We start from the raw sequence: 26,629 nt of genomic DNA, 5'->3' as shown, positions 1-26,629 counted from the left end.
AGAACAGAAACTACGCCCTGAAACTACAACTCCCAGAAGGCCGCGGGCTGCTCTCCGTCTGCGCGTGCGCACTCCGACGGCCGGGCGCGGGGGAGGGGAGTCCGGCGGCTTGAACCCCGCGGCGCACCGCTGGCGGGAGGCGCTGGCGGGCGCCCCAGAGGCCCCTTCGTGCCCCGCAGTTTGCACCTGCCCAGTGACCATGATCGGTACGTGGTGCCCGTCAGGTACAGCCTCTCCGCGCCGCCCTGCGCCCAGCTGACGCCACGCCGGTCCTGGGACGCCGGGGATCCCAGGGTGCCCCCCGCCCCCCTACGCGGTGCCAACTGTCAGCGGCAGCGCGGCGTTGCCCGCGCCCTGGAGCCCGCGCCGCCGGGACAGTGTGTGTGTGTCGCCGAAGCCCCGCCCCACCCCGTCGCACCCGCTGCCCACGGGGCCCACGTGGCCGGGGAGCCGGGGTCACCTGGGCGCCCCCGAGGCGAGGCCCGCCCGCGGCTCCCTGGGCGCGCTGGGGCTCCCCGGGGCGCCGGGGCTGCCGCCTTCCAGCTCTGCACCCACAGACCCCGCGGCTACACCCGCCGTCTGGGGGACTCTGCGGGGGGCCCGGGCGGGGCGTGGACCCCTAAGAGGCCGGGCGCCCCAAGGAGCCCCGCAGGTGGGCGGGAACGCCCCGCTCCCCCGGTTCTCCCTGCCGAGCCTCGGGGGGCCTGGCGGGAAGGAGTGAGCTGGGAGCGGATGACTTTAAGGGTCAGACCCTGCGTGGCCCGAGCGCCCCGCGCCCTTAGGAAAGCGCTGCGCCAGGTGCCCGGTGCCAGGGCGCCGCGGGCGTGCGGGCGGCACTCGGGTCCTTGGGGTGTCCGCCGGGCCTCTCCTCGGGGGGCCCTGGGGACAGGGGATGCGCAGCGTGCCTGGAGCGCGGCGCTCGGGGGCGCTGGGAGGCATCGGGGTCCGGGGCCTCGCGTGCCAGCGCCTGGCTCTCCCGCGCGTGGGCCCGTGAGCTCGTCCGGGGCGGCCCCCCGCGGGCCCCACCCACCCGGCGCTCTCCGCGGCCACCAGCGCGTCTGAAGTCAGGCGGTCAATCCAGAAAGACGGGAGGGAGATTTTTAAAACGTGAACATTTGTGTGCAGGGAATAGGCTCCTCTTGCCTTTTATTTATTAAATTCGTGTTAAAATGTGAAGCCTCCTGCCCGACACGGGGGGAATCACACCGGTTCCCCGGCGCCGTGGGTGGAGTAACGGGTAGAACCTAAGGCCCTGGTCCAGGCTCCTGCAGCTTCTGCTGTGGTCCGGCTTTTGGAAGCTAAACGAGGGAGAACGTAGGAAATTTTTTGAAACCTTTGAGCTTTTAGGTGAGAATGACGTAGTATCCGCTTGTCCACACAAATCCGAACTGAATCAGAAAACCAAGTTGGAAAGCTGCTCCCAATCCATGCTGTCAGGATTGTAAAGGGGGAAAAACAGACCTTATTTGCAAGATGATTGTGCGAGTGTGATTGTAATTCCGCTTAATCTAGCACGTGGCTGGTTTTACAAGGAATGCATTTATGGTAAAGCTGTCTGAAGACGGGGACTTAAGATCTAAAAATCATCACTGAATTCCAAGTTAGTATCTAATAAATGATTATGTAAATAACTTATTAGGATGAAATATGTTTAGGCAGTTTTGTTGGTTTATTTATTTATTTGTTTGTTTGTTTGTGGGGGTTGGGGGTGGATTTAGGGACACAAAAGGAAGAGTGTGATCTTGGGGTTTGATGATTAGACAGTTATCAGTATCTGGTAATGACAAGACGAATATAAAGGTGGATTTAAAAAGCGTTCTTTTCACACTCCAGCTATTGTTTTAAATAGTGCAAATAAGTGCATATTACAACATAAGTAATGAAATCTATGCCCCATCCTAAGAAAACTACCCTGCATATAACAACCACGAGGACAGAGTGCAGTAAGTTATTGTATATAACTAGTTGCATTGCCTGTGCATGTCGGCGGGCACATTTTAATAAAAGTCTTAATTGCCGTTTGGGGCTTGGATGTGTTGGATCGTGGTGAAGGTGAGTTGAAATGGGAGCTGTGGGAGGGAAGGCGGGAGGGAGGGGTTTCCTGTTCCGGTGATGGTGACGGTGATGGTGCCGGTGATGGTGACTGAGCTTTGGAGCCAGAGATCGGCTGGAGATCAGAATGTAGACAGCTGCCTGCCTGGGGGCTGTGATCTTCTGTTTGAAGACCTGTGCTGCTCGGCACTCGCCCATTTCACATCTGCGCTCTGTGTCATCGCTACGACCTCTCTAACGCAGATGGCACTCTTCCACTGTCTTCAAATCTTAGCTCACTTTTGAGGAAAAACAAGAAGTGGGTTTCTTGCTATTGCCTCCCTGCCAATACCATTATGTTGGCACCGAGGCTGTTTCAAAAGCTTGTCCATTCCTCACTTGGATGATGGCTGACAGGTGCCCTGACCCCGACAGCTGCAGAAACACAACCTAACCTCATCGAAGTCAGTGCAAGATGACGACCGTGGGAAGTGTGGACTGTGAGATAATGTAAGCAGAACGCAACAGGCCGTAGGGAAATTCAACTTAGGAAGACGTAATTCGGGCACCTCCGTTTTTTTATTTGACCTCCTATACCCTTTGCTTCCCCCCACCCCCTCTCTTTCTGGTCACCACCACAGTGTCATCTGTGCCATGAGGTTCTGTCTGTTTGTTTCCCCCATTTGGTCATGTGCTGCTTTCAGTTTTATATCCCACGTAGGAGTGAAACCACATGGCTCCTGACTTTCTCTCCGACTTGTTTCACTTGGCATAATGTTCTCAAAATCCATCCACGTCGTTGTGGACGGCAGCGGGTCATCTTCTCTGTGGCTGTGCACTGCTTCGATGTATATATGTGTCATGTCTTCTTTATCCAGTCGTCTACCGAGGGACACTTCGATGCCTTGGCCACCGTGAATGATGCTGCAGCGAACATAGGGGTGCACCTACCTTTGTGAATGAATGTTTTCAAAGATTTTGGGTAGATACCCAGAAGAGGGGTTCTGGGTGATATAGTAACTCTATTCCTAATCTTTTGGGGAGCCTCCAGACTGTGTTTCATAGAGGCTGTCCCAGCTTACAGTCTCACCAGCAGTGGACGAGGGTTCCCTTTTCTTGTCGCTACTTGTCTTGTTGATAAGAGTCATTTTAACAGGTGCAAGGTGGTGTCTCATCATAGTTTTGATTTGCATCTCCCTAGTAGCTAGTGAAGTTAAGCATCTTTTCGTATATCTGTTGGCCATTTGTATGTCTTGGGAGAAGTGTCTTTTCAGGTCCTCTGCCCATTTTTTAACTGTGTTTTTGTTGTGTTGTTGAGTTGCATGAGTTCTTTATATAATTTAGATATTAACTCCTTATTGGAGGTGTTGGCACCTCTGTTAAAAATATATCTCGCCTTTTTATAAAAAGAGCAGTTCTTTGTGTTTAAAATTGAATTTTTGTAGTGATATTTGTGGTATATTCTAAATGTCCTATGGAACTGGATTTAGGTATTTGAATAGTATCAGATATTAAGATGCATGGATACCCTGGCCAGTGTGGCTCAGTTGTTTGGGGCATCATCTCATACACTGCAAGGTGGCAGGTTCAATTCCCAGTCAGGGCATATACCCAGGTTATGGGTTCGATCCCCTGTCAGGGTAAGTAAGGAAAACAGCCGATTCATGTTTCTCACACCTGTGTTTTCTCTCTCTTTCTCACCCTTCTTCCCTCTAAAATCAATAATAAAAATATATAAACACAAAACTGTTATGAAAAAATAAATGAATAAAATAAAGTGCATGGATATATGTACAACAATGATGCCAGTATTGAAATTCAAATTCAATGTCTTATTCTTTAAAAAGGTTTTTTATTATAATAACACAATAACTAGAACATAGTCTCTCCTGTACTTTAACTTAACATCTCCTAGAAAACTTTCACATCTGCACGTATACTTCTATCCCATGATAATTCCTGCCTAGACTTTCATTTTATGGATGCACATAAATTATGCAAATACTCTCCAATAAATGAGCCTTCAGAAAGTTTACAGACAATTGCTATCATCAGTAATGTTTGTGTCTATATCATTTTATTTGCATATGTTAGCATATATGTAAAATAAAAACCTTATAATTTCCGGGTGGGTTTTCTAGAGGAAGGCTTTGTAGATTTTGAATTTTGCAAAGTATTTCCAAATTATTCTAAAGAAACTCACACTATTCTACACTCCTGTCTACCACAACAAGGTAGCAAATCTCCCGCCCCTCTGGGCTGAAAGATTACAGAGACATCCTCCCGAGCACCTGCTGGGCTTTCCTGTCTCGTTATACCTGCTTCCCACCATGGGTGTGGGTCAGTGCCTTCGAGCAGTGCACAGCTGCATAGCTGTCCTTGGTGGCCCTGAGCTCTCTGACAGACAGTCTTTGTAAGACTGCCCATTTCGCCCCTGTGTCCTATAGAATATTTTTATTTTGCCTTCTGACAGCTGAAGAGCAGTGTGTTTTAATTTGTAAAATGAATCTATGAAGGAAAACCCTCTCACGTCTCATTTTATAATGTATTACTTTCATGAAAGCAGGTCTAATCGTCGGGCACCTGCTGTGTGCCCAGTGCTGCCCCAGGTGCCAGGGATACAGAAGTGAAAAAAACAGAAAAAAATGCCTGCCATCATGAATGGGGAGTATAACTTCACTGCTTGCCCACAAATTTACATATTTGTTTTAAAGATCTTATGTGGTGAATTTTAAACTCTCAGAATCTATATTTTCAGTTGAATGTACTGTGTACCACTACTTGCCCTGCCATGTCGATCATTTTGGATGCAGGGTGACCCTGCCGCTGAGCACCCATCAGGCTCCAAGGCCTCTGTTTGTGACCAGGTAGATTTGTGTCACCCAAGAAGTTCTACTGAACTTTTGCATAGAAGATTTTGCATAATTATGTCCAGTCCTTTGAGTCCAAAGGCTCCGAAATAATGACCTGGAGCCCTCTTCCACCTTGGAACTGTTTCTGAGGGTTTTTTGAAGGCTGCATTTTTTTGAAACCTCATAGCTTCATTGCTTGGAAAGGAGACAATGAAAGTGCTTTGTACAAAGGTACACAAATCCATTTCTACCTCCAAAGCGTCTTTGAAAAATGCAAAAAGGGAAAATTCTCCTCACTTCAAAATGCTTCCTCTTCTTGAAGGCGGTTTCCATGCAGAATTCTTTCTTCTGCCGGCTTCAGTTCTTTGATCAGCGGAAACCGTCTCTTACCTGCTGCTGCTGAGCCTTTCTTGTGGCCCAGTGCTTATTCAGGGTTTCTGTTTTAATTTGCATTTAATGAGCTCGTTTTAAATGTCTCTTTGTAGTAATGGGAATGGTTCCTCGCCTAAGTTTTGTAATATTAAAGAGAGAGGTTTCTGAGACAGTTGGCGGACCCGCCGCAGCTCGCCTTCCTGGCGTGTTTACCTCGCCCCGCGGGAGAGAATCTTGCTTAAAAGGAATTGCAGTGACTCCGCTCTTTCCCCCAGTACAGCGTGTCCTAATTACCTAGGACTTCCCCCAGGTTACTCAAATACCTGTTTTCGCTAAATAGGAAACGTTCCTCCTTGGACTAATAGGTATTGCAGTTCACAGTCCTGATTTCGGTGTCATTTCTTTCCAAGGTATTGGATCGCGTCGCCCTGGGCAGGAGGCCCTGGTGGGGGGGGGTATGTGTATGTATTGCCTGTGGGGAAGGGACACGGACAAACATGAGATACAGAGAAATATTTAATGACATTCTGAAGTTATTTGCCAAAAGTCCTCCCACCCTAAAGAGTCTGTGATGTAGTTGGGCAGGTAAGACATATATTTGGGGTAAGGATTCTGCTGTCCCCGCAACAGAAGCAGAGTAATTGGAGAGAAATGCGTCTGTGTGAACACGCCTCGCACCACGGCCCTTCCCGTCTCTACCCTTTGCTTATGCGGTTCTCTCAGCCGAGCGCCTGCCCTGCCCGCGGTGCGTCCGGAAATGCTGCCCATCCTTCAGGGTCCCTCTCAAACGATGCCCACTTCCTAGGGTGTTTCCCTAAGGCCTCCACCCGGGTGTCCCTCTCACCCATTCCTCGGCCTGAAGCAATTAGCTTCTCCTTTAGAATCAACCGAGAAATGAGCACCTGCTGTCAGGTCCCCGTTCCTGGTGCAGAAAGTGCACAGAAAAGGAGGTTTGCAGCCCTGCGTGGCAAGTCCCGCGGGGAGAGCCTGCACCGGGAGGCGTGGGAGAGGGCTGCTTCCCACGGGCCCTTTGCGGTGTCCTGAAGGACAGGCAGGAACGAACTGGCAGCATTGTGACCTGGGGGGGCGGGGGAGACAGGAGCTGAGGCCCGGGGGGGGGCGAGGGACTCACGGAATGAGGAGGGCATGCGGTGAGGGTGGGTTTCCATTTGGTGGCGAGGAGGAGTCCCTGAGCCACAGTGAACAGAAGAGCATGAAGAATGGGGTGCTTTGGAAAGGTGCCTGTGGCCATCTGGGAAGCTGTAGCGTAGGCCGGCCGTGCCAGGGCCTGGCAACCATTCATCACTTCTGTTCTCTCAAGTAGGGCCTGGCCGTCCACTGAGCATGACAGGGCAGTTGTGGGGCAGGAGGTGACTTTTCTCAGGGTGATGACCCTGATTTGATATGTCATTAACTCACCTCTGATCAAGGACCATGTTTCTAAAAGAAACTGTTCTTGTTTCTGTAGAATGTATTATCTTTTATTGACAGGTATGCTTTTATTTGTGGTACTAAAGCTTTAAATCTATTTATGTTCCAAAAACAACCTGTATCTCCTTTGACATGTGGCACCTGACGCTCAGGGGTCTATTTATAGTTTCTGTAACTACAGTTGGAGCTACTGAGCTACCTGGGCTGTTGCGGAGTCATGTTCCCCTTCAGTGTCTGTGTAACTCACGTGCCTGGCCACACGCCGAGAGCATCCTCGGACAAATGTTGGTATGTGTTTTTTGATAATTTCTCCAATATACTTGTAAGACTTGAACAGGGTTCCCCATAAAGGATCATGTTAGAGTCCCAAATATTGGAAGAGAGGAAAATCGCTGTGTACAGTATATAGAACCTCACCCACCCCTCACACCCCCACCCCCGCCCTCATCAGATTAGGGGAAAATTACCGGTTAAGGAACTAAGCAATGTTGGTGTTCCAGTGGAGGTGTGTTATTAGTTGTCTATAAGATTGATGAACGTACTGGTTATTCTTTTTATTAAGTGTTCTCGAGTCTGAGTGCGAGTGAGATGGCCTGCGATGAAGCCCTGTGTGGCTCCGTGGTGGCTGGGTAAGCTCATGGTTCAGAGCGGCCCCCCTTTCCGGAACCTGGAGGAGAGGGGCAGACATCTGAGGCTCGGGCCCTGCTGTGAGGGACTTGGGCACAGAGACTGAACGTGTGCACTGTTTGTGTTTCTGAGGCGACCCTCAGTGTAGCACCAACCTGCACCCCCTCTTTTCACGTTTCTCTTCCCACCACCCTCAGTTTTCTCAGGAGCTGGGATTGAACGTTTCATTCTTTGGCTCACAGGAGCAGCTGGTGCCCGAGTGATGAGAGGTGAGCTCTTTCTTTGCTTGAGGCCGGAGCTTCCCCCCCGCCCCCCGGCTCCACTGTGGGTTATGAAGTGTCTCCGAGGGTCGTGACTGGAGCAGCCTCACTGCCCAGACCAGGAGCCACTGGGGTCCCTGCTCCACAGGGAGCTGCTGCAGCGAAGCCATGAGCAGGCCCAGGCTCCACGTGTGGCTTCCAGAGGACTGGGTCCTGCTCGCAACTCTTTTCCCCTCAAGCCCGAGTTTTGGGGAGTGGTGAATGCCAGGCTGGCCGGAGGCTAGGGACCAGTTAGGCTCCCTGCCTGCAGAGAGAGAGATTTAAGAAAGCGACTCATGCTCTAGGCCTCCTCTCTGCCCTTGAACTCTGGCTCGTGGTCCTTTGCAGCTCCCTGGCGTGTCCCCGGGGAGTGAGGGGTGCGGATTTAAGCCCTGAGGCAGTGGTCTGGGGGTGGCTGCTCTTTGGGGCTGCTGAGCACAGACAAATGCAAAGCGCCTGAGTCGAGTCAGTCGTCGATCACCCACTGGGGTCTGAGAATTACCTGTGACAGCACCTAAAGGTGGTTTTAAACGAAGATGCCTGAATTCACAGTGTTGGGTAGGTATCCTATGTGTTTTATTGTGCGGTCCTTTTCAGCATCATTGTATGGTACAAGCAGTGGAGACGGGATATGGTTCCCACCCTTGTCCCTTTAGGAACTGGTGGAATCCCAGCAGTGGTAGGTACGGGGATGCCTCCCTTTTTCGTGGTCCTCTCCAGTTTTCTCCTCTCTTATTGGCCATTTTGTGTCACTACATGCAAAGTTCCTATCCAGTGTGTTGAGTTTTCCCCGTAGCTTGATTTCAGGAAAATCACCAAATAATGTTATTCTCAGTGTCTGATGCTAGAGCTTTATGCTGGGTCTGTATGCTTGTCTTTTACCCAAGAAAGTCCTGTGCACCGCAGAACACTTTATAACTTGTTTTGAAGGTTCTCAAATAATTTCTCTTTGGGACTTAATATCCAAGGAACTTCTCTTCTGGGTCTAGTCATGGTTGTCATGGTTCTTTGCGTGTAAATTTATTTTTAAAAATCCCTTTTGAATTCTGCAGCCAATTTAATTATTATAAATAATTAGAATGCAAGGTATGCTGGTAAAGTTAGTCAGAGAAGGGTGCTGATGTCATTTGAGGCCAGGTTCTTGGAGGTGGCATGATTTTTTTTATTTTGTCCTGAAGTAATGATGACAACAGTGTGATTAACATTAATGATCTAAGACTGATAAATTTGTGTGAGTTCTTCAATAGTAAAGACATTGTTTTTAAAAATATTAACATTAGAGCTTAGTTACCATAACGAAAAACTAGGCAGCATTAATTGCCATTTATTTATGAAACATATTGGGAGGTATAACCCAAAATTATTACATTTGGGTTGTGGGATATTTCTTTCATTGTGGTTTTCTATGTTTTTTAGATCTTCAACATTAAGCTTATAATATTTTAGAAATACAGAAACACAATGAATGTTAGAAACACAGATTCAAGGATAGGACAAATGTGTCACCATTATAATATATGTAGAACTGATTATACTTTTGTGAGAAGTTATGTGAGATAAGTAACAGTGGTAGCATCGAGTAATGTCATGTTGGGTCATAAAAGGAGCGTTTCCTGGAGAACCAGCGTTGCCACCACCATTCCACTAATGTTTTCAGTGGTTTTGCTCACTGTTGAGGCTCCGTGACTGCATTAGTGTCCCGTCGCCGCTGTAACAAGTTACCACACTTTGGTGGCTTAAAAGAACACAAAATTATCCTCTCGCAGTTCTGGAGGCTGCAGGAGTAAGAGAGTTTTAAGCCGCGTAAACGGAAGCGTTCACGGGACCGGCTTCCCCTGGAGCCCCGGGAGAAACTGCTCCACTTCCCGGCTCCCCGGCTCCCGGCGCCTCCCTCCAGTCTGCCTGCCCCCGCGGTCTCCTCCGCGGCAGTCAGGCCCCTCTGCCTTCCTCACACTTGTCACCGCACTTAGGGGCCTCCAGATATCTTAGTCGCATCCGAAAAGTCCTTTTTGCCGTGGTTCCCAGGCTCAGGGGCAAGGACACTGACGTCTGGAGGAGGTCCTGCTCAGCCATTAAGGCTGTCACCCTTTGGAAGCTGGCTTGAAGTGTTGTATTATGAAGTAAGGATGACGGATGTAGGACGTTGAGTCGACAGTGACACCGCTCGGTTTTGCCTTCTCTAGGGTCACTTAGAGGCCATGCGGTACCTCTGCATGTGAGGGACTTAGGATGCTTGTGTGGGGGGGTGAGTCGATGAACCTGGCCAAGGACAGGTTCTCCCAGGTGGCACGAGAGCATGTGGCTCCACTCCAGGCCCGAGTGGTGAGTCACAGCTGGGTAATTTGCTGTGCCAGGTTGCTCGTTTGTACCCCGTGGCGCAGGGGACGCTTCACTATGCTTTTGACAGGAAATGTGACTTCACCCAGCAGCACCTGACCAGGCAAAGGGGAGCAAATGACCCCTTTCTGTGCATGTGGCTTCTGATCTGCCAGGTCCCTGCGGACGTGGGGAAGAGCGCGCCTGTGGGTCCATGTAGCGTTGCCTGGCCCTCCGTGAAGTACAGCCAACCTGGCGTGGGTGTTAGATGTTTCAGATAAATTCCAGTGACGTTATAAAGGACGAAAAGGAACAAAATAGTGTGGCTTCATTGGCTCTACTTTTTCTTTTAAAGACGTCAGTGCAGATTTTGTTTCCATGAGGCAGTTTTGGCTGAAATATTGGGAAACTATTTCACTGCACATTATCGGTACAGTTAGAAATTCTAAGGGAGATATGAAATATATTTTTAAAACAGATGCAGAATTCGATTTGTAAGAAAAGGAAAAGTTCATTTGTTATTGGAAAAAGATAAGAAAATAAATGTGAAATGCAACAGACGCTGGCTGAGAGCGTGAGTTGCAGGACCTGGGACGGGCACAAGCCTGCATATCTAAATGAGGGAGTCACAGTTCAGTGACGATGCCGTGGCACCAGCCAAATAGCCACCATCAAGAGGAAAGCTGTAATGGAAGGCTCCCTTTTGTGGGGTCTTGCGGGCAAACCTGTGTTGGGGAGGAGTCGTTGACTGGGGTAGAGCACAAGGGGCGAGAGCGATGGGGTAAAGGGCGGGTAGAGGGGGGTAGCCCTGGCAGGCTTCTGTGCCAGGCTGCAGAGCTCGGGTTTTGCCTTGTGAGGAAGAGGAACCGCCTCGGTCTCAGGGCCAGGAAGGGGCACAGTCGGATTTACTTTTAGGAAGAGCCTGGGCAGCGGGGCCACGTGAAATCTCGCTCAGTGACGTTTGGTTGACACAGAAGTTGTGGCGGCACCAACCAGCTCTGTCCTGACTTAGTAAGGAGCAGCAGGCCTGCAACAGTGGGCGCTCGTGTTGAATGCTGGGGCCCACTCGGGCGGAGGAGCGAACCCCGCCGCCGCAGCGGTCCGTGGGAAATGGATCGGGCTCCCCCGGGACGGTGGACAGGGCCAGGGCCTGCGGCCAGAGAGACATGGACTCAAACAGGAAAATTATATAAATGGCGGGAGCTCCATTCATCAGCCTTCAGCCTGTTGTCCTGCTCCCTCCTTAGGATCCCGACGCTGCTGGGACACATCCTGTCCCGTCACGTGGTCGGAATAAACTGACCCTCCGAGAGGTCGGTGGACGCCGGGTCCCATGGACAGGATCGTCTTCCCGGGGGAGTTTAGGCTGCCTCTCGCCCCACCCGGGGGCTGGGGGGCGGTGCCCTCGCCCTTCCTGTGCCTCGGAGGGAAGGGGGTGCTTGCGCCTAGTGAGTGCTAATTGTTGAGTAAGTGACTGTGGTCAGAGGAGAGGGCACCACCGGCTCCTCTCAGTTTTGTCCCCTCCAGCCCCCTCGGGTGTCTGCGGCTGGGGCAGCGCTAGACGAGCCCGAGCTCCGCTGGCACTGCCGGGGTGGGCCCCATGCGCTCGCCTCTGGGCCCGGCCAGCATCACCCAGGGAGCGGTGCAGTGGATGGAAGAGTGAATAGGTGGGGCCGGGCCGCTGTGGCTGGATTTTGGTGTCCGCTGAGTGTGCTAAAATGTTTCCTAGCCTGAGAGGGGAGTCATTAATGGAGGAGAGCGCGTTGCTGTCACTTTCTCCCTTTCAGCTCCCTGCACCGCTTCTCGCGCATGCACCGGGAGGGGAGCCATTCCGTTATCTTCATTCTGGAATGAGCTGGACTTTAAAGCAGTTGCTCTAGCCGCTCAGAGTATAAATCACATGGGTGTGTCGTCTTCCGTCCACCGTTAGCTTTTAACTTGACAACAGTGTGGTTTTGCTTCACCCAGGTCTGCATCTACTTGTTTCCCTGACGCAGCTCTTCCCCGTGGCGGGCTGTCCACGGAAACATATGCCGCAAGCTTCAGAGTAATCACAATATCACTAAAAGCTTCGTAATCACATTACTGAAGCTAAACGTTAAAAAATCTGATTTTCCGTGATCCGATCATCTCAATTTGATTCTAGGCTGCAGCATGATTGATTGAAAAAGCCTGCAGGCCAAAGTCAAGGAGAGTCCGCCATGCCCAGAGCCTCACTCAGAAACTTCGGGGCAATTTACTTTGGGCAGGAACTCATTTCAATTATTCTGAGGGATTTTAATGGGCAAATGGATTTGCTTTCATGCTCTTAGTGTTGGACAGTCTCTGATGTCATTCCTGCAGCCCTTTCTCTGGTGTGTCTCGCACCCCCCTGCTCAACCCCGCAAGACAAGACCCCAGACCATAGAAAGTCCCAGGGCCACAACACAGGACCAACGTCGGGGTTTTTATAAGTGCCTGAAAGACCTGTCTTTCTATAAGACAGGTTTAAGCTTTGACTCTTTTTTGAAATTATGGGCAGTTTTGAAGTGTTTGCGAGCTCAGCCCCAGTGGTGTCTTTGTATCAGGCATTTCGTCCCCCTGTACCCAGAGCCATGTGCCGCTTACCCCAGGGGACACAGATACTGTGACGAACACGCTGCCTTCCCTCCCAGCTCACAGGGCGGAGACGTGCCGTCCAGCAAACTCACATCTGTGGTTCTCAAAAACCACTCATTTTTATTTTTAATGAATTGCCGAGACAAGTGAATATGAAATCCCTTTCTGAAGCAATGTGAGTTTTCCTCATTTTTAGCACAGTTTGTTACTCACATATACGTTACAAAGCAGTAAATCTAGACTATTTACCCATCACATTTGATACTCAGCTGGAGGTCTGGACATAACTCTGAAGTAGTTTAACGCTGGCTCTTAAAATTCTACTTCTAAAGAGTTATTTCTTCCTCTTAAGTTGCTTTATTTGCTTCTAACAGTGTGTGAGTAATAGCTAATAGACAAATCTTTTGCAGTTAATTATACAGTAAGCACTTAGTGACATTTGAGTCTTTTTATTAAATTTATGAAGGTGGATTTTGAACCCTAAAAACTTTGCTTTGGTAGGATTTTTTATAATGAAAAGTAAAATTTGTCTGGGGATAAACCTGATCTCATTTCTTGAGGTTATCAGATGCATAAACAGCCCTGAGAGGTGGCCCAGGTGGAAGGGGCATCAGGGCGATGCATTCTTGGTTCACTCCGCGAGACAGGCAGGAGAGTGTAAGAGGCCCCAAGAAAATTCTCTTTCCCAATAACCAACAGGTTTTCCTACACCATCTTTACTTGCAGTGAATTCACATAGGTATGCTACTCCATGGCCACTCTGATTAATTGGTCCAGCAGAGACTGGGACCAAATCTATTCAACTTGTCTCATTCAGCATTTAATTTGAGCTTTGATCAGTAGGATGCTAAGCAGAGGATGCAGCCATCCTGCAATATTGACTGCATTCATCTGCCCCCCGCCACACCCCAGGGCCCCTGACTCAGCCCGTGGTGAATACATCCCAGGCAGGGACTGTAGGTCTTAATTAAGACAGTCTGATTCAGTTCTGTTATCTTTTATGACTCATACAGGAAGTTTGTAATGATTTGCTGATCTTTCGTGTCATTGCCAGTAATAAGGGGGCAATAGATGGCCCAGAAAGCAACTCTCATGCCCATCGGAGAGCTGTCTCTGGATCCACTCCCCCTCCCCCCCCCCCCAGAGAGAGCACCTTACTCTGGTTAGGAATTTGTTGCTGCACTTGACTTGGGTCACCATTACCTGGTTTCATGAAGCCACACAGACAGTATTCTGAGTAGCTGCCACCTCGGTTGCCATACAAGGTACAACCTAAGGCTGCTTTGGAGTTAGGACAAGCCTATGAGTTCTGTCAGTCACGTTGAAACAAGGTTGTGCCAGTCTGGGAGTTTGCACAGGTATGAGGGGGAGGTCTGTGGTTTGGAGCTGCTGTTGATGGCATTGGGCACAGAAGAGTAGTTCGGGACCAGCCGTGTCCTCAAGACTTTTTCTGTTTTTGCAGCTCATGGATGGGGGTGACAAGCTCAGAAGTGGGTCAGTGAGTCAGATTGCCAGCCTTCGCTGCTGCTTGTCTCCCATGGATCCTATGACTGCCAGGCTGGGGCACTGAATACAGGGGACTAGGAGAGCACTAATGACACTCCCTCACACCTCCTGGGATTTGAGGGGACCCCTCCCAGTTGGCAGGTTTATTGCTCTCTCTCCACAGTTATGAAACTGGTATGTCCCTTTCTAGTAGCTATGTCTTTGTCTTTTCTCCAGCCATCCCCTCCTTGTATCCAAACCTTTGTCTGGAAGGTCAGGTGCAAGTGCGATAGGGGCATTTTTACAGAATTTGTAAAGCCTCTGTGTGCCCCACACTGGCCAATGCAGAGGGACATGGTGAGCAGTGTACTCAACTCAGTGACCCAAATGGCCATTATCTTCATGAGCTAGAACCATGTTAGTCCAACACGGATATCTAATGGCTGGACCAAAAAGATGTTGGAATCTTTTTGAATTCCTTTGGACTGGGCTGCCACCTGGAGGACATACCAGTCATCCTGGCCTGGGGTTCTTATTAGGGGAGAGAAAGATGATTTGTGCCAGGAATGACCACTTTAGGGCAAAATCTCCTATTTTCAATATACGTCTATGTAACTTCCTAAACTCTCTGGGGATGGCTATATCTGGTGACTGAACTGCCTTTCTGAGGTGTGTAGACCAAGAGACAGTAAGCGAGTTAGAGTCAGAAATCTTTTTTATTTGATTTTTTCAGCCACATTTTACCTCTTAATAATGCCTGCAACATAAGGATGGTAAAGGTCATGCAATGCCCATTGATCGCTTTTCCTACTTGCCCATTGTTGACTGGTCTTCATGGCAAAAGACACACCATTGTCAGACTAAGTCAGTATGGGAAGCTAAAACCATGACATTTTCAAGAGCCACAATGGTGTAGCCAAAGCCAGCTGATTGGACAGTAACCTGAAAAAAAAGTCAACAGTGGTAAGGCCTTCAGGCTATCCCAAAATCAGAGTCAGAGGTTTGATGGTAGTCAGTTTGGTAGGAGTGGACAAGGCAAACATGGCCTCCTCACTACAAGACGGGCAGGCCAGGTTTGGGCAGGAGTCACAGTCAGAAATGCAGTGGTAGCTTCTGCATCAGAAACTCCTTTCCTTCGTGTCATGTCCATGATGGTGTCCTTTCAGTACCCTTGAGGACAGAAACACCTAGCATCCACCCGGATAAGCTTTCTGCTTAAGGAACCTGAGGTCAGAGTAGAGGGGAGACAGGGATCAGGTGGTGTAGAGGGAGACAACTGCTCCAGGTCAGTGAGCAGGCACATTACTGCTGGTTTTCAAACAGCTACTGACTTGGGGCTCAAGAAAAGTACCTTCTCATGTTGATGGCCCCTTCAAAGACCAGTGGCAAGGTCATCGTTATAGACACCACTGCATAGCTCTGAGGACTCCTCGACTTAGCACTCACACACTGTCTTTCTGTTGGACAGAAGGCCTTGCTGCCGCATAGTCATGGTAACATTTCCTTTCTCCTCTGCATGGAGGACAGTGAATGAGCAACAACAAGGTATGATTTCAATCCTACCATTTTCCTCTCAGCCCCATTAATTGGCAGGACATTGGGGACACTTATTTCCTCGCCTCCCCTGGATGAGAGCATTCACTCACAGATCTCAGGGAACTTTTTTATATTCCCAAACCAATTTTGTGGGCCCTCCTTTGCCCAAACTGTCAGGTCTGAGATTCGGTTTTACCCAGACAGGGGACCCTGTCAGAGATCACCAGCAGTATGAGCCTCACCACATAAGTATCATTGTTTTTGCCCCTGAATCCCACGGTACAGATGGATGCCATGGACAAGGTGAGTTTGCATTGCCACTGAGGCACTCAGAGCTTAGGGAAGTCACTGCTTTTATAGCAAGCAGTAACCAAGCCTGCTCTTTGTCTAAGGGAGAGGCTGCTTCATCTCTCATCTGCAGAAGTAGCCTGAGAAATGGCCCAGGTAAAGATGCAGTCAGGCCTTTGCTGTCTTGGCATACCCAGTAAATATTTAGGATTTAAGGGGCCAAGGAGACTGCATTCCCCAAAAGAAGCCTCTTTTCTTAGCTTTCCATGACAGTGTATCAGAGCAGGTGGCATTATTTCCACAGCTACCCAGACAAGGTAGGCCAGTGGTTGAATCTGAATAGCACAGGGTATTAGATTTTTGGCCTTTGAGTTAGTGAAATAATAGATATTTTCAAAGTGGGGAAAATTCTTGGTGCAGAAGAGAAAGATGACAGTTCCATGTTTTGTTTAATATTTCATCACTGTTTAGAACCAGTGTCTTATAAAAGTCCTCTTTGGTTGTTGCTCAGGGAATCCGCTCTTCTGCCCATTTTCCAAATTACTGAAAGTGTAAAGTGTCCTGCTCTATTATTGGGCTTTCTTTAGTTCTTAGGGAAATTTTATTTTATGTTAACTTCATAAGAGATAATTAAAATAAAGATTTGATTTCCATTTCTTTTATCTTTCCTTGCTGCCTCTTCTCAGCTCATTTGCTGGTCTTAATTGGGGCGTAAAGTCTGTGAGTTTCTAGTGTAGATATATGTATACGGTTCCTCATACTCAAACACTCTGACCATCAACGTGTAGTCACTTTTCTTGGGGCACAGCCTGATTGAGTCACTAGGAATGTTAAAAATTAACTATAGTAATGATTCTTTTTACATTTTCTAGTTTTAAAATACACTATTTACTGTTGTGCTTGTCTTACCTGAGCCCATAAATAAAATTTGAAAATTAAATGAATCATTTATTCATGATATTTTTCCTTCAGAAAATGAATATATTAAAATAGTGATTGTGCTGTTTCTTTAATACAGCAGTAAAATAGAATATTTGTTGTTTTCTCAAAACCAAACCAGAGATAACCTGGCAAAATATTTTAATTAGTCTTTTGTATTGAGTAATATTTCCAAAAGTCCTATCTTCTGCCATGGTACATAAAGCAGCCTAAACATAATTGTATATTGCTTTGTTCAGAGAGTGTTTTTTATTGCATTAGAATAATCAATTATCATTCAACAATCCTACAAGTTAAAAAGAAAGAAAAGTAGGTTAACTTGGCTGCCTAGTGATCCCTAACTTAACTTGAATACTTTTAGTTTGTGCTTAATAAATAATATTTATATGCTGTTTATCTGAACATGAGGCTGCCAGAGGCCTTTCCATAGAGTATTCGTATAACGATTATCTTGATTTGTCTCCAGAGCCATTGTTTACAGCTTGATGGGGAAGCTCTGCTTTCTGAGTTAGGGAGCCTCTCTTATATTTATCAGAAGTTTAACTCGCAACTTAATGAACTTTTCTCTATTCCCTCCACAGCTACTTTTCTTAAAGAAGTAAATGTTAGTTAGCAGGATTCTTTTCCCCTTTCTCTGTGATAGCGAAATAAAAGAAGTTGTTTTCATGCGTAAACTCCATCCAGTGTGACTGGTAGACTAATACAACCTTTAGCTCTTACCATGTTCTTAAGGATTTTATCCTACACACATGCATATAAATGGTGGATTCTCTCTACATTTTGCAAATAGGAAATGAAATGGATAAAAATAGTGACCGCTATTTACTGAGGGCGATGTTTTGGGTTAGGTTTCAGGGGCTATTCTTGGGTTAGGCCGTTTAATCTTCACAGCCTCTTGTGACACTACTTGGTCTCCAATGTCACCCAGGAGCAAACGGGAGCTCCGAGGTCTGGTAGCGTGCCCAAGGTCACCGGGCGTGACGGGCACAGCTGGGATGTGAGCCCAGGCCCTGTGGCCTGGCCGCACCGCACGTGGGGGCTGCCGCTGCCCAGCCCTCGCACGCGCTTCCTTTTATCTGCTCTCCAGTCTCTCATTTCTTTCCTAAGGGAACCCTCCCGCTGCCTCCTGAGTCAGTTTAGAGGCTAAAATAGCAGATGAAGCTAAAAAGTTTCTTTGACTTATAACAATTTCCTCCAGAATTATCTCGTTGGAAGTAAACAGCCCATCTGGCCTCCTCTCGCAGAGCGGGCTCCTGAGCGAGGCTGTGACTGAGGCTGGCTGGATGCCACCAGCGCGACTGTGGGCCCCGAGCAGGACGGGCGCAATCTGCTTCTTCTGTTCCTAATAAAGAAGAGGGCCTTCATCTGCCTCTTTAATTCACTGCTTGCATTTTATGTTCTTTCTCACAGTAGCAGCTTTCCCACTGTGGTTTTTTTTTTTTTAAATATACAGGTAAAATGGAAACCACATAATAAGAGCATCTCAGTACAAGGACACTGCAGTGAGATACCAGTGAGCCTTGCATTTTGAGGCCCTGACATGAAGCCATAGCTTTGTGACTCCCCTTGGTTAGCAGGCGCTGGGAGGGGGTGGCTGAGAGCCCTGTTTCCACCCGCCCGTTGGGCTCCTGCCCTCTGAGTAAATACACGTGCTTAGTGCTCTGCTGGGATCCACGGGAGACCACAGCTCAGCTCTGCACAACCTGGGAGGTGCCCTCCGTGGGCCTTAATTTAGCTCTCCTTTACTCTGAGCAGCAGCGGGGACTGTCCTCTGGCCCATAATTACCTCCCCACAGGGCTGATGAGGGTCACGGTTACCCAGCAGCGACTTCAGGATGAAACCGAGCTTTCCCTCGCCGGGAAAATAGCTCCCCTCTTCCCGGTCTCAGAGCCGAGCAGAATCTTGTGATCTTTGTAAGCCCTTTGACGTGTTATTTTAATTTCTAATTGTCTTTTGGGACCAGGTTCCGCGAGGTCATCACAGTGTTGGATGCTGCTGTCCCTGACTGACAGCTGTTCCCCAAACCTCACGATTTTGAGGGCCTGGTTCAAAGCCAGGTCCTCTCCTCACAGAGGCCTGGCTTTGCTTGTTCAGTGTCAGCCCAGAGCTAGGGGTACCCAGGTTTATACCTGGGAACTGTCTCCTTAAAGAAGGGCTACAGGTGCCCCTGGATTGAGGGCACTTCCGATGAGGACGTCGGGGTCCAGACCCGGAACACGTGGACCACTCCCACGGCGTGTAAATTACACCTGTGGAGTTATAAGTGCAAATAGTGTTTCCACGTGGCTGTTCCTGAACCCCTGTCCCCCAGGGAGCTGGGTCCTCAAGGGCATCACCTGGGCAGGGCAGGGCAGGGCAGGGGCAGCCTAAGAGGGGCCTGACCCTCTGTCCTTCCCCTCGGCCCCCCAGCTGCAGGCCACCCCCAGGGCGCGCGCACACACACACACACACACACACACACACACAGGTTACCTGTCAGTGCCCGTGCGCCGGCCTGCGTGCCACCGGGGGCCGAGGGCTTCCATCACAGGCAACAGAAACATTAGAAGGGCCCATTTCTAGAACTCATTACTAAAGTCTTTGCTTATTTTAACATTTTTCGTTTCTGTGCTAAAAAAACATTATTTACCAAGTAATACGTACATTTTTACCTTTGAAACTTCACAGTTATTGATGTTTTTATTTTTCAATATAAAACTATATACCTGTTAACTACAGTAAAATTATTTGATACCGTTTGAAGCCGGCTAATGACAGTACTGTTTTCTTGTAGATCCTTACAATGTAAATAAAACACGAAGTTCTTCGTTTTACTGTTCAGATGTGACCATCTCCGAGCACCTGCTGGTGCTGAACCCCACCAGGCCCGTTCGTATACAATAGTTTACTTTATTCCTGAGTAGCCCTCATGATCCCTAATTGCAGGTGAGGAAATCAAGCCTTGTTTGTTCCATTTAGAGCATATTTATACTTACCCACAAATATTTATGAAATATAACACTGACTAAACTTTCTTAGCTGATTGTGCTTTAAGACGTCATGTTTAAGCTGCACGTCTGGAACTCAGAATGCATTTCTCCTAAAAAAAATAAATAAGGTGTTGCCCGGCCGTGTGGCTCAGCGGTTGAGCATAAACACAGGAACCAAGAAGTCACTGGTTCGATTTCGGGCTCGATCCCTGGTAGGGGGTGTGCAGGAGGCAGCTCATGATGTTTCTCTCTCATCGATGCTGCTTTCTCTCCCTCTCTTTTCCTCTCGCTAAAAGGCATCTGCACCTGATCCTGTCTTGGAAACCTGAGACAGAGCCTGAAGCTAGAACGTGGCTTCTAGGGATGTAGCTTCCTTCCTTATGCCACTCTTCCAAGGAGTTTGGGGGATGTGGCAGGTGTTCCATGGGGAGGGATGGAGGGACAGGAGCCCTGGTCCCCTGAAGGAATGTCCAGGCTATTGGCTTCTCCAGAGCACCTCCCAGGGAGCACGCTCTGGTCACCACCTCCTGTGGTCCACGAGCCTGTGCACTGACCCCTTGTGCCCCGGGGGAGGGTACCAGGTAGGGCAGCCGTGTCAGTGCTGAGGGCCCAGGCTGGCGTTGTCCTCGCACTTTGCTTGGACTCTTTCACCCTCCGCGTCCTTGCTGTTGCGAAGCTCTTCAGTCCTCCCCTGTGATGCTGCCTGAAGAGGACACCAGGCCAGAGGTGTGAACGTGTGTCCCAAGTTCTCCCACCCCAGGCCCCCCCGTCTCTTGGGTGAGGCGCTTAATTACAAAGCAGGCCCGCCTTCCCCAGGTAGAGGCGCCCACCTGAGGCGTGCGCCATTGTAGGCCCAGCATCTGGGGCAGAGCTGGCATCTGATCAGCTCTCAGATGGAGTCAGGGATGGAGTAACTGCATAGGACCTCACGCCCCACAGTCCCCGCAGCTAGGACCAGGCCCGTCCCGTAAAGATAACCCTGAGCGGAGAAGTCGGGGCCGCCACCGTGCACGCGGGTCTGCACCCCAGCCCGCTCGGCCCAGAAGTGGGCTCCCCCGGCGCCACCGTGAGCATGGCCTTCCTCACCCTCAGCGTGGGTGATGTTACCCACCCTTTGCAGGTCTCAGCCCAGGGCCTCGCACTTAAGGAGTGATGAGCGCTGCCTGTGTTGCTTTCACCTGCAGCTCTGCCTCTGGGAGAGTGTTTTCCTCTTTCCAGGTACTTAGGAACATAACCCTGTTTTGGTTTCTTGTAGGTGGTGGGAACGCACCGGGTGTTAGTCTGCTGGGGTCAGACCGGACCTGGGTTCAGCAACCCCGGTCCTTGGGTTCTGGCTGGGAAAGAATTCAGAGCCAAGACCCACACCCTAAGAGAACATTTATTTTGTTAATCACAGAGGTGGAAGAAGTAATTCCTAGAAGAAATGGGCTCAGGAAGCATGGTATAGAGGCAAAGGAAGGGCCTCGGGGGCTTGAGAGTGAAGCAGCTAAGGGTCAAGTGCCTGGGGAGGGGGGCGGGGGAAGGGAAAGGGGCAGGGGTGCTCCATCCTAATGGTTTTAAGCTTGAAGAGCTTAGGGGAGGTGCCAGGGGAAGGTCGCAATAAATTGTTCAGCAGCTTTCCAGGTGTGTCCTTTCAGGGTCGTGGGCTCCACCTATTGATTGGTCGGCGCCAGGGCAGGGGGGGTCACTGTCCAGTGCAGCTGGTCCTGAGGTCAGCTGGGCTGATTCTGCTGCATTTCTGGGCCTGGGGCTGGAACACAACTGAGGCCTCGATGTTATCTCTGGGGAGGAAAGGTCAGGGGTCCAAACCACTCGGCCAAGATATGCTAGGGGAGGAAAGGCCACCCTGGGGGTGAAGTCCCACCCTACAATTGTCCTTACTATGCACCCCGGGATTTCCACCCTGATGACCTGGCCCATGGTCCTGGCTCTGCTCATGTCTGTCTAACTGCCTCCCACAGTTTTACCCACAGGATTTAACACACAATTGCATAGTATGGTTATGAGTTAATTAACGTGAATTAGAGACAAGGGATGGGTCTGAAATGTTGAAGTTCAACATGCTAAAGAAAACATTTTTATAATTTTTTTACACATATTTAAATGTTTTTATTTTTAAAAAGCGTGAAGGTTTATTTTGTTTATCGTAGTTGTCTTTTAGTAGAATCCTGAGATGTAAAGGTTCGAAACATACTCTCTACTGCCTTTCAAACCCAGTAGTTTACTTCTTTCTTTTAGGTAACAGAGTCAAATACCGGCGTCTGTTTTGCTGAAACTGTATGGAAAGGTTGAATATTCTTAATAGACAAGTAAAATGTAAGAGAAGATTTTCTTAGTAATCCAACACCTAGAATACTGTTGAAGCCCACAGTAAAATCTTACATAAATATTTCAAATAATAAGTGAAAGTTGGGTCATTTAATTTCTGAATTATTTTAAAAATGGGCTTTCGGTGTGCCTTCATGATTCCGTCAAGGCCCTCGGATATCAGTCAGCAACACACAGGCAGCTGAGCCCTCCTCTCACACTGACCCACCGCCGAAGCTCATCCGAGGAGTTAAACCCCTCTCACTTGTCAACACGGATAATTATGCACTATTAATTGCCATGTCATTTCAAAAAGTGCTATTTTAAAGCTACTCATTTCATCAGCCCCGAGCACCAGGAGAGGCGCACAGCCTTCTGTGGGCCCGTTTGGGCTGCGGGCACGTCGCTTTGCTCCTGCAGGGCAGGGCCCAGAAGGTTGCTTGGATGCGGGGGCAGCTTTCGCAATGCCGCTTAGGTCAGGTAAGAGGTGAATGTGGTTAGGGCTGATGTGGAAGAAAAGAGTTTCAATTATCCGGCCATCGGCAGAGTCCAGGTGGTAGTGGGAAGGGCTGAGGGAGCTTTCCTGTGGTCACTTTATCTAATGAACCCTTTGTGTGCATCTGCTCCCTGCATATTATTAGCTGAGGCTGGGAGCTGTTTAAACTTCCTGACAGTGACCACCTGTGGAGGAACCAGAACATGAATTTTTTCGAAGTAGAGGAATTTTGTTAACTACTTAAAGTTATTTTCAAAGGAATAACTTTGAATAAACCAGAGAGTTAATAATGTATCTTGGCAGATTGTTGGAAACATTGATTTCAACATCTTGCCAAGTGTGTGGTGCTGGAAGTTCATTAATGTGCAGATTTTACATAGATGTCACTGTTTACAGTTTAGGTTCTTCAAGCTATTTTTACCAATTTATCGACCTTGTAGAACAATTGTCAAGGTAATTTTAGCCCCTATTTTAAAGACACATCAGTTTACGTGAGGTATTTAGTTTTACAAAGACATTATAATATGGTTTGATTTTTAAGCAATTTGCTTAATGGAAGATGCAGGGAAGTAGTTTGTTTATAAATGAAACTGTTGTCCACTCATGGTCATGCGCCTCTGGTGGTTTTATTTTGTGGTGTGTGTGTGTGAGGGTGTTTCTGTCTGAAAATAAAGAACAACAACATTTTATGGTTATAATTTTGCTAACCATGAAGATCAGTGATGAAGTCGTGGCTGACATGTTAAATGTTGATTCTGGTTGTGCATTGACCTAAAAAAAAAAAAAAAAAAAAAAAGATTCCTGCCTGCTGATCCTTGTTTTCCAGGCTCATTACATGGTGTGAAGCCCTAGGTAAAATGACTGGCACACAGGTGTGCTGGACTTTCGTATATGTGAACAGTTTTTCTCACATTTAAAATGACTGTTTATGTAAGGTACTATTGTAGGTATCACACTACCTGATATCAAACTATATTACAAGGCTGTAATAATCAAAACAGCATGGTACTGGCATAAAAACAGACACATAGATCAATGGAACAGAGTAGAGAGACCAGAAAAAAACACACCATACCTATGTAGTCAATTCATACATGACAAACTGGCAAGAACATACAGTGGGGTAAAGACAGTCTTTTCAATAAATGGTGCTGGGAAAACTGGACAGACTCATGCAAAAAAGTGAAACCATACCACCTTCTTATACCATATACAAGAATGAACTCAAAATGGATTAAAGACCTAAACGTTAGACCCCAAACCTTAAAAACCCGAAAAGAAAACACAGGCAGTAAAATCTCTGACATTTCTCTTAGGAATATTTTTTCTGATTTATCACCTTGGGCAAGGGACACAAAAGAAAAAAATAAATAAATGGGACTACATCAAACTAAAATTTTTTGCAGAGCAAAGGAAACCGTCAGCAAAACAAAAAGACAGCCTACTGTGTGGGAGAAGATGTATTCACCAATGATACATCCAATGAGCAGTTAATGTCCGAAATTTATTAAGAACTCATACAGTTCAACACCAAGAAAACAAACAATCCAATTAAAAAAATGGGCAAAGGGCCTGAGTAGACATTTCTCCAGAGAGGACATCAGATGCCAAGAGACATATGAAAAGATGCTCAGCGTCACTAATGATCAGAGAGCTGCAGCGTCAGGCCACAGTGAGATGCCACCTCACACCTGTCAGAACGGCTCCATCAGGAAATCAGCAAACAGCAAGTGCTGGCGAGGGTGTGGGGAAAGGGGACCGAGTGCCCTGCTGGTGGGAATGCAGACGGGCGCAGCCACCGCGGAAGACACTGGAATGACCTCAAAACGTTAAAAATGGAGCCGCCTTATGACCCAGTGATTCCACTTGTGGGAATTTATCTGAAGAAACCCAAAACACTAATTCCAAAGAATGCATGCAGCCCTGTGTTCACTGTGGCATTTTTCCCAGTAGCCAAGATTCGGAAGCAGCCCAGGTGCCCGTCGGTGGGCGAGAGGATGGAAGAGCTGCGGGACGCGTGCCCCATGGAGTGCCAGCCCTGAACAAGAAGGAGCTCTTACTCGCAACAGCGCGGATGGACGTAGGGGGCGTTATGCTGAGTGAAATGAGTCGGACAGAGAAAGACAAATGCCATGTGATTTCACTTTCCCCAGGTAGAAGCAGACTCAGAGCTACAGAGAATAGACTGATGGTGCCGAAGGGGAGGAGGGCTGGGGGCTGGGTGAAAAGGTGAAGGGATGAAGAACCCAGCTGGGTAGTCACGGGCTGTCAAGTACAGCACAGGGAATGTAGTCAATAATATTGTAATGACTATGTACGGTGCCCGCTGGGTACTGGCAATATCTGGGGGACCACTTTGTAAAGTATCTGATTTTCTAACCACTGTTCTGTGCACCTGAAACGAATTCAAAATAATATGGATTATAAACTTTAAAAATACAATTAAAGAAATATCCATTTTCAAAGGTCAGAAATAATATTGAACAATAAAATTTACTTTTAAGAAACATCTTCTGTGGAATTGATAGAACAGTAAGTGGGGAAAATGTACGGTATGAGTCAAGACATAGAATGTTCTTGCAGGTCTAATTTTACAAAAAAGTCATGTCCTGGCATTTTTAAATGGGGCTATAAATTTAGTAATATTTCAGCGGCGACAACAGGATGTTAAATATGACTATTCACTCCTGAAATTTAGGTTTCCTTAATGGCAGTTCCCACTCCTGAGAGCAGCCAACCTTGAGACTGTATTTAACTCAGATTTCGAAGGAATGCCGGATACGACTTCCATCCCTGTGACCCAGAAATATTGACGTGCTAATTTTCCAAGTTAAAAACTTTCTTTTTATGTTTTGTTCTTGCTCAAATGAGCAAATGTTGCCTCAATGTCTTGGAGAACATGGTATTTTCAGAAAATGACAAGACGCGTTGATTCACCTCATTTTTCTTCCCTGGAGCTGAACTGCCATAAAATATGTTCCATCTCCTCTCATCTCTGGCTGCGGATGAACCGACTCGTGGGGCCGACGGCAGGTGCGGGTGTGACGGGAGCCCAGTGACACTTGGGTTTGACTGCAGAGCTTCAGGGCTGAACAGCAGACGGGCAGATCCAACCTCAGCTTTATTCGTTTAGTGATTATGGCGCTAAATTTTATTTGTTAGTTATTAAATGCGGGCCCGACATAAAAAATCCAGATAAGAACCATTCCTTCTATACCAAAACTTCACATTTAACACGAAAGCTGCTTGGGAACTGTTTCAGAAAACCTAAGCTACTCAGCGTGCTGTGTATCATTAAATTCCATAAAATGTATTATTAAATGAAATGAAATTCAAATCAAGCTCAAAAATTCTGTATCCGATACTGATCCTTTTTTTAAGGATGAAAGGTTACAATTTAACTTAATTTGACTCCTGTGCAGTTCTGCAGCGAGTTAACTGTTCTTAGCTTCGTCCCAGGTAAGTGGATTCCTCCCGGCTCACTTCTCCTTGGGAGGAACTGAATATTGAATGGCTTCAGGGGAGTCTCGGAGCCTGGAGCTGCCCCCCTGCCCCCTCTCCTCTAGGGGCACTTGTGCCCTCGGGCAGGTCCCCGGGGGCTGCCCTAACGCACGCGCGTCACCTGGCTCATGCCTTCAATTCTGCCCATCGCCACGATTGTCACCCTGATCTTGGCCATGAAGAATGACAGAAGCCATCGTGATTAAGCCGCTGATCGCCGCTATTGGCAGACAGGCCTACAGGTGTCCACGTGTCCTGTCCTACGGTTCAAAACACCAGTTTCTCCAGAACTTACCCCTGGAGCTGCGCGGGGTCTACAAGCTCTCGTTTCTCTGTCTGCCTAGTAATGTGTGTGTATTATATCAATTCACGTGTAGGCTGGACTTTCTGACTTTCTCCGCGTATTTATTTGCTTCCCTTTCGGATGATCCCTTCAGTCGCTAAGCCCTCCTTCTAAGAGGCTGCAGTTAACCTTTCACGATGCACCGAGAGCTCTGAGACGCGAGGTGGACGGGTTTGAATACTTCGAAGGCTCCGTGTGTCAGCAACCAGAGTTGCTTGGAAGCAAAAAAGGAGCTGGC

The 26,629-nt window shown here is 48.1% G+C and overlaps 1 protein-coding gene across 5 annotated transcripts in view; it reads left to right on the top strand.

The window, feature by feature from the left end:
• Nucleotides 1-74: 74 nt before the first annotated feature.
• Nucleotides 75-26,629, top strand: part of PRKN (parkin RBR E3 ubiquitin protein ligase) — a 618,945-nt gene continuing 592,390 nt past the window's right edge. For 3 of the 5 annotated variants that reach the window (XM_081141126.1, XM_081141124.1, XM_081141127.1), the window contains exon 1: nucleotides 75-206. In XM_081141126.1, coding sequence (XP_080997252.1) covers nucleotides 200-206 — 7 coding nt within the window. In that variant the 5' untranslated portion in view covers nucleotides 75-199. Of the gene's footprint in view, nucleotides 225-26,629 lie in introns of all 5 variants that reach the window. The other 2 variants (XM_081141123.1, XM_081141125.1) reach the window with 2 other exon arrangements.

The sequence above is a fragment of the Miniopterus schreibersii genome (genome assembly GCF_964146895.1).
Source record: "Miniopterus schreibersii genome assembly, chromosome: 6".
In the NCBI taxonomy this organism is placed as follows: domain Eukaryota; kingdom Metazoa; phylum Chordata; class Mammalia; order Chiroptera; family Miniopteridae; genus Miniopterus; species Miniopterus schreibersii.
Note: the sequence above shows the minus strand (reverse complement) of the source record. Positions and strands in the feature narration are given on the sequence as shown.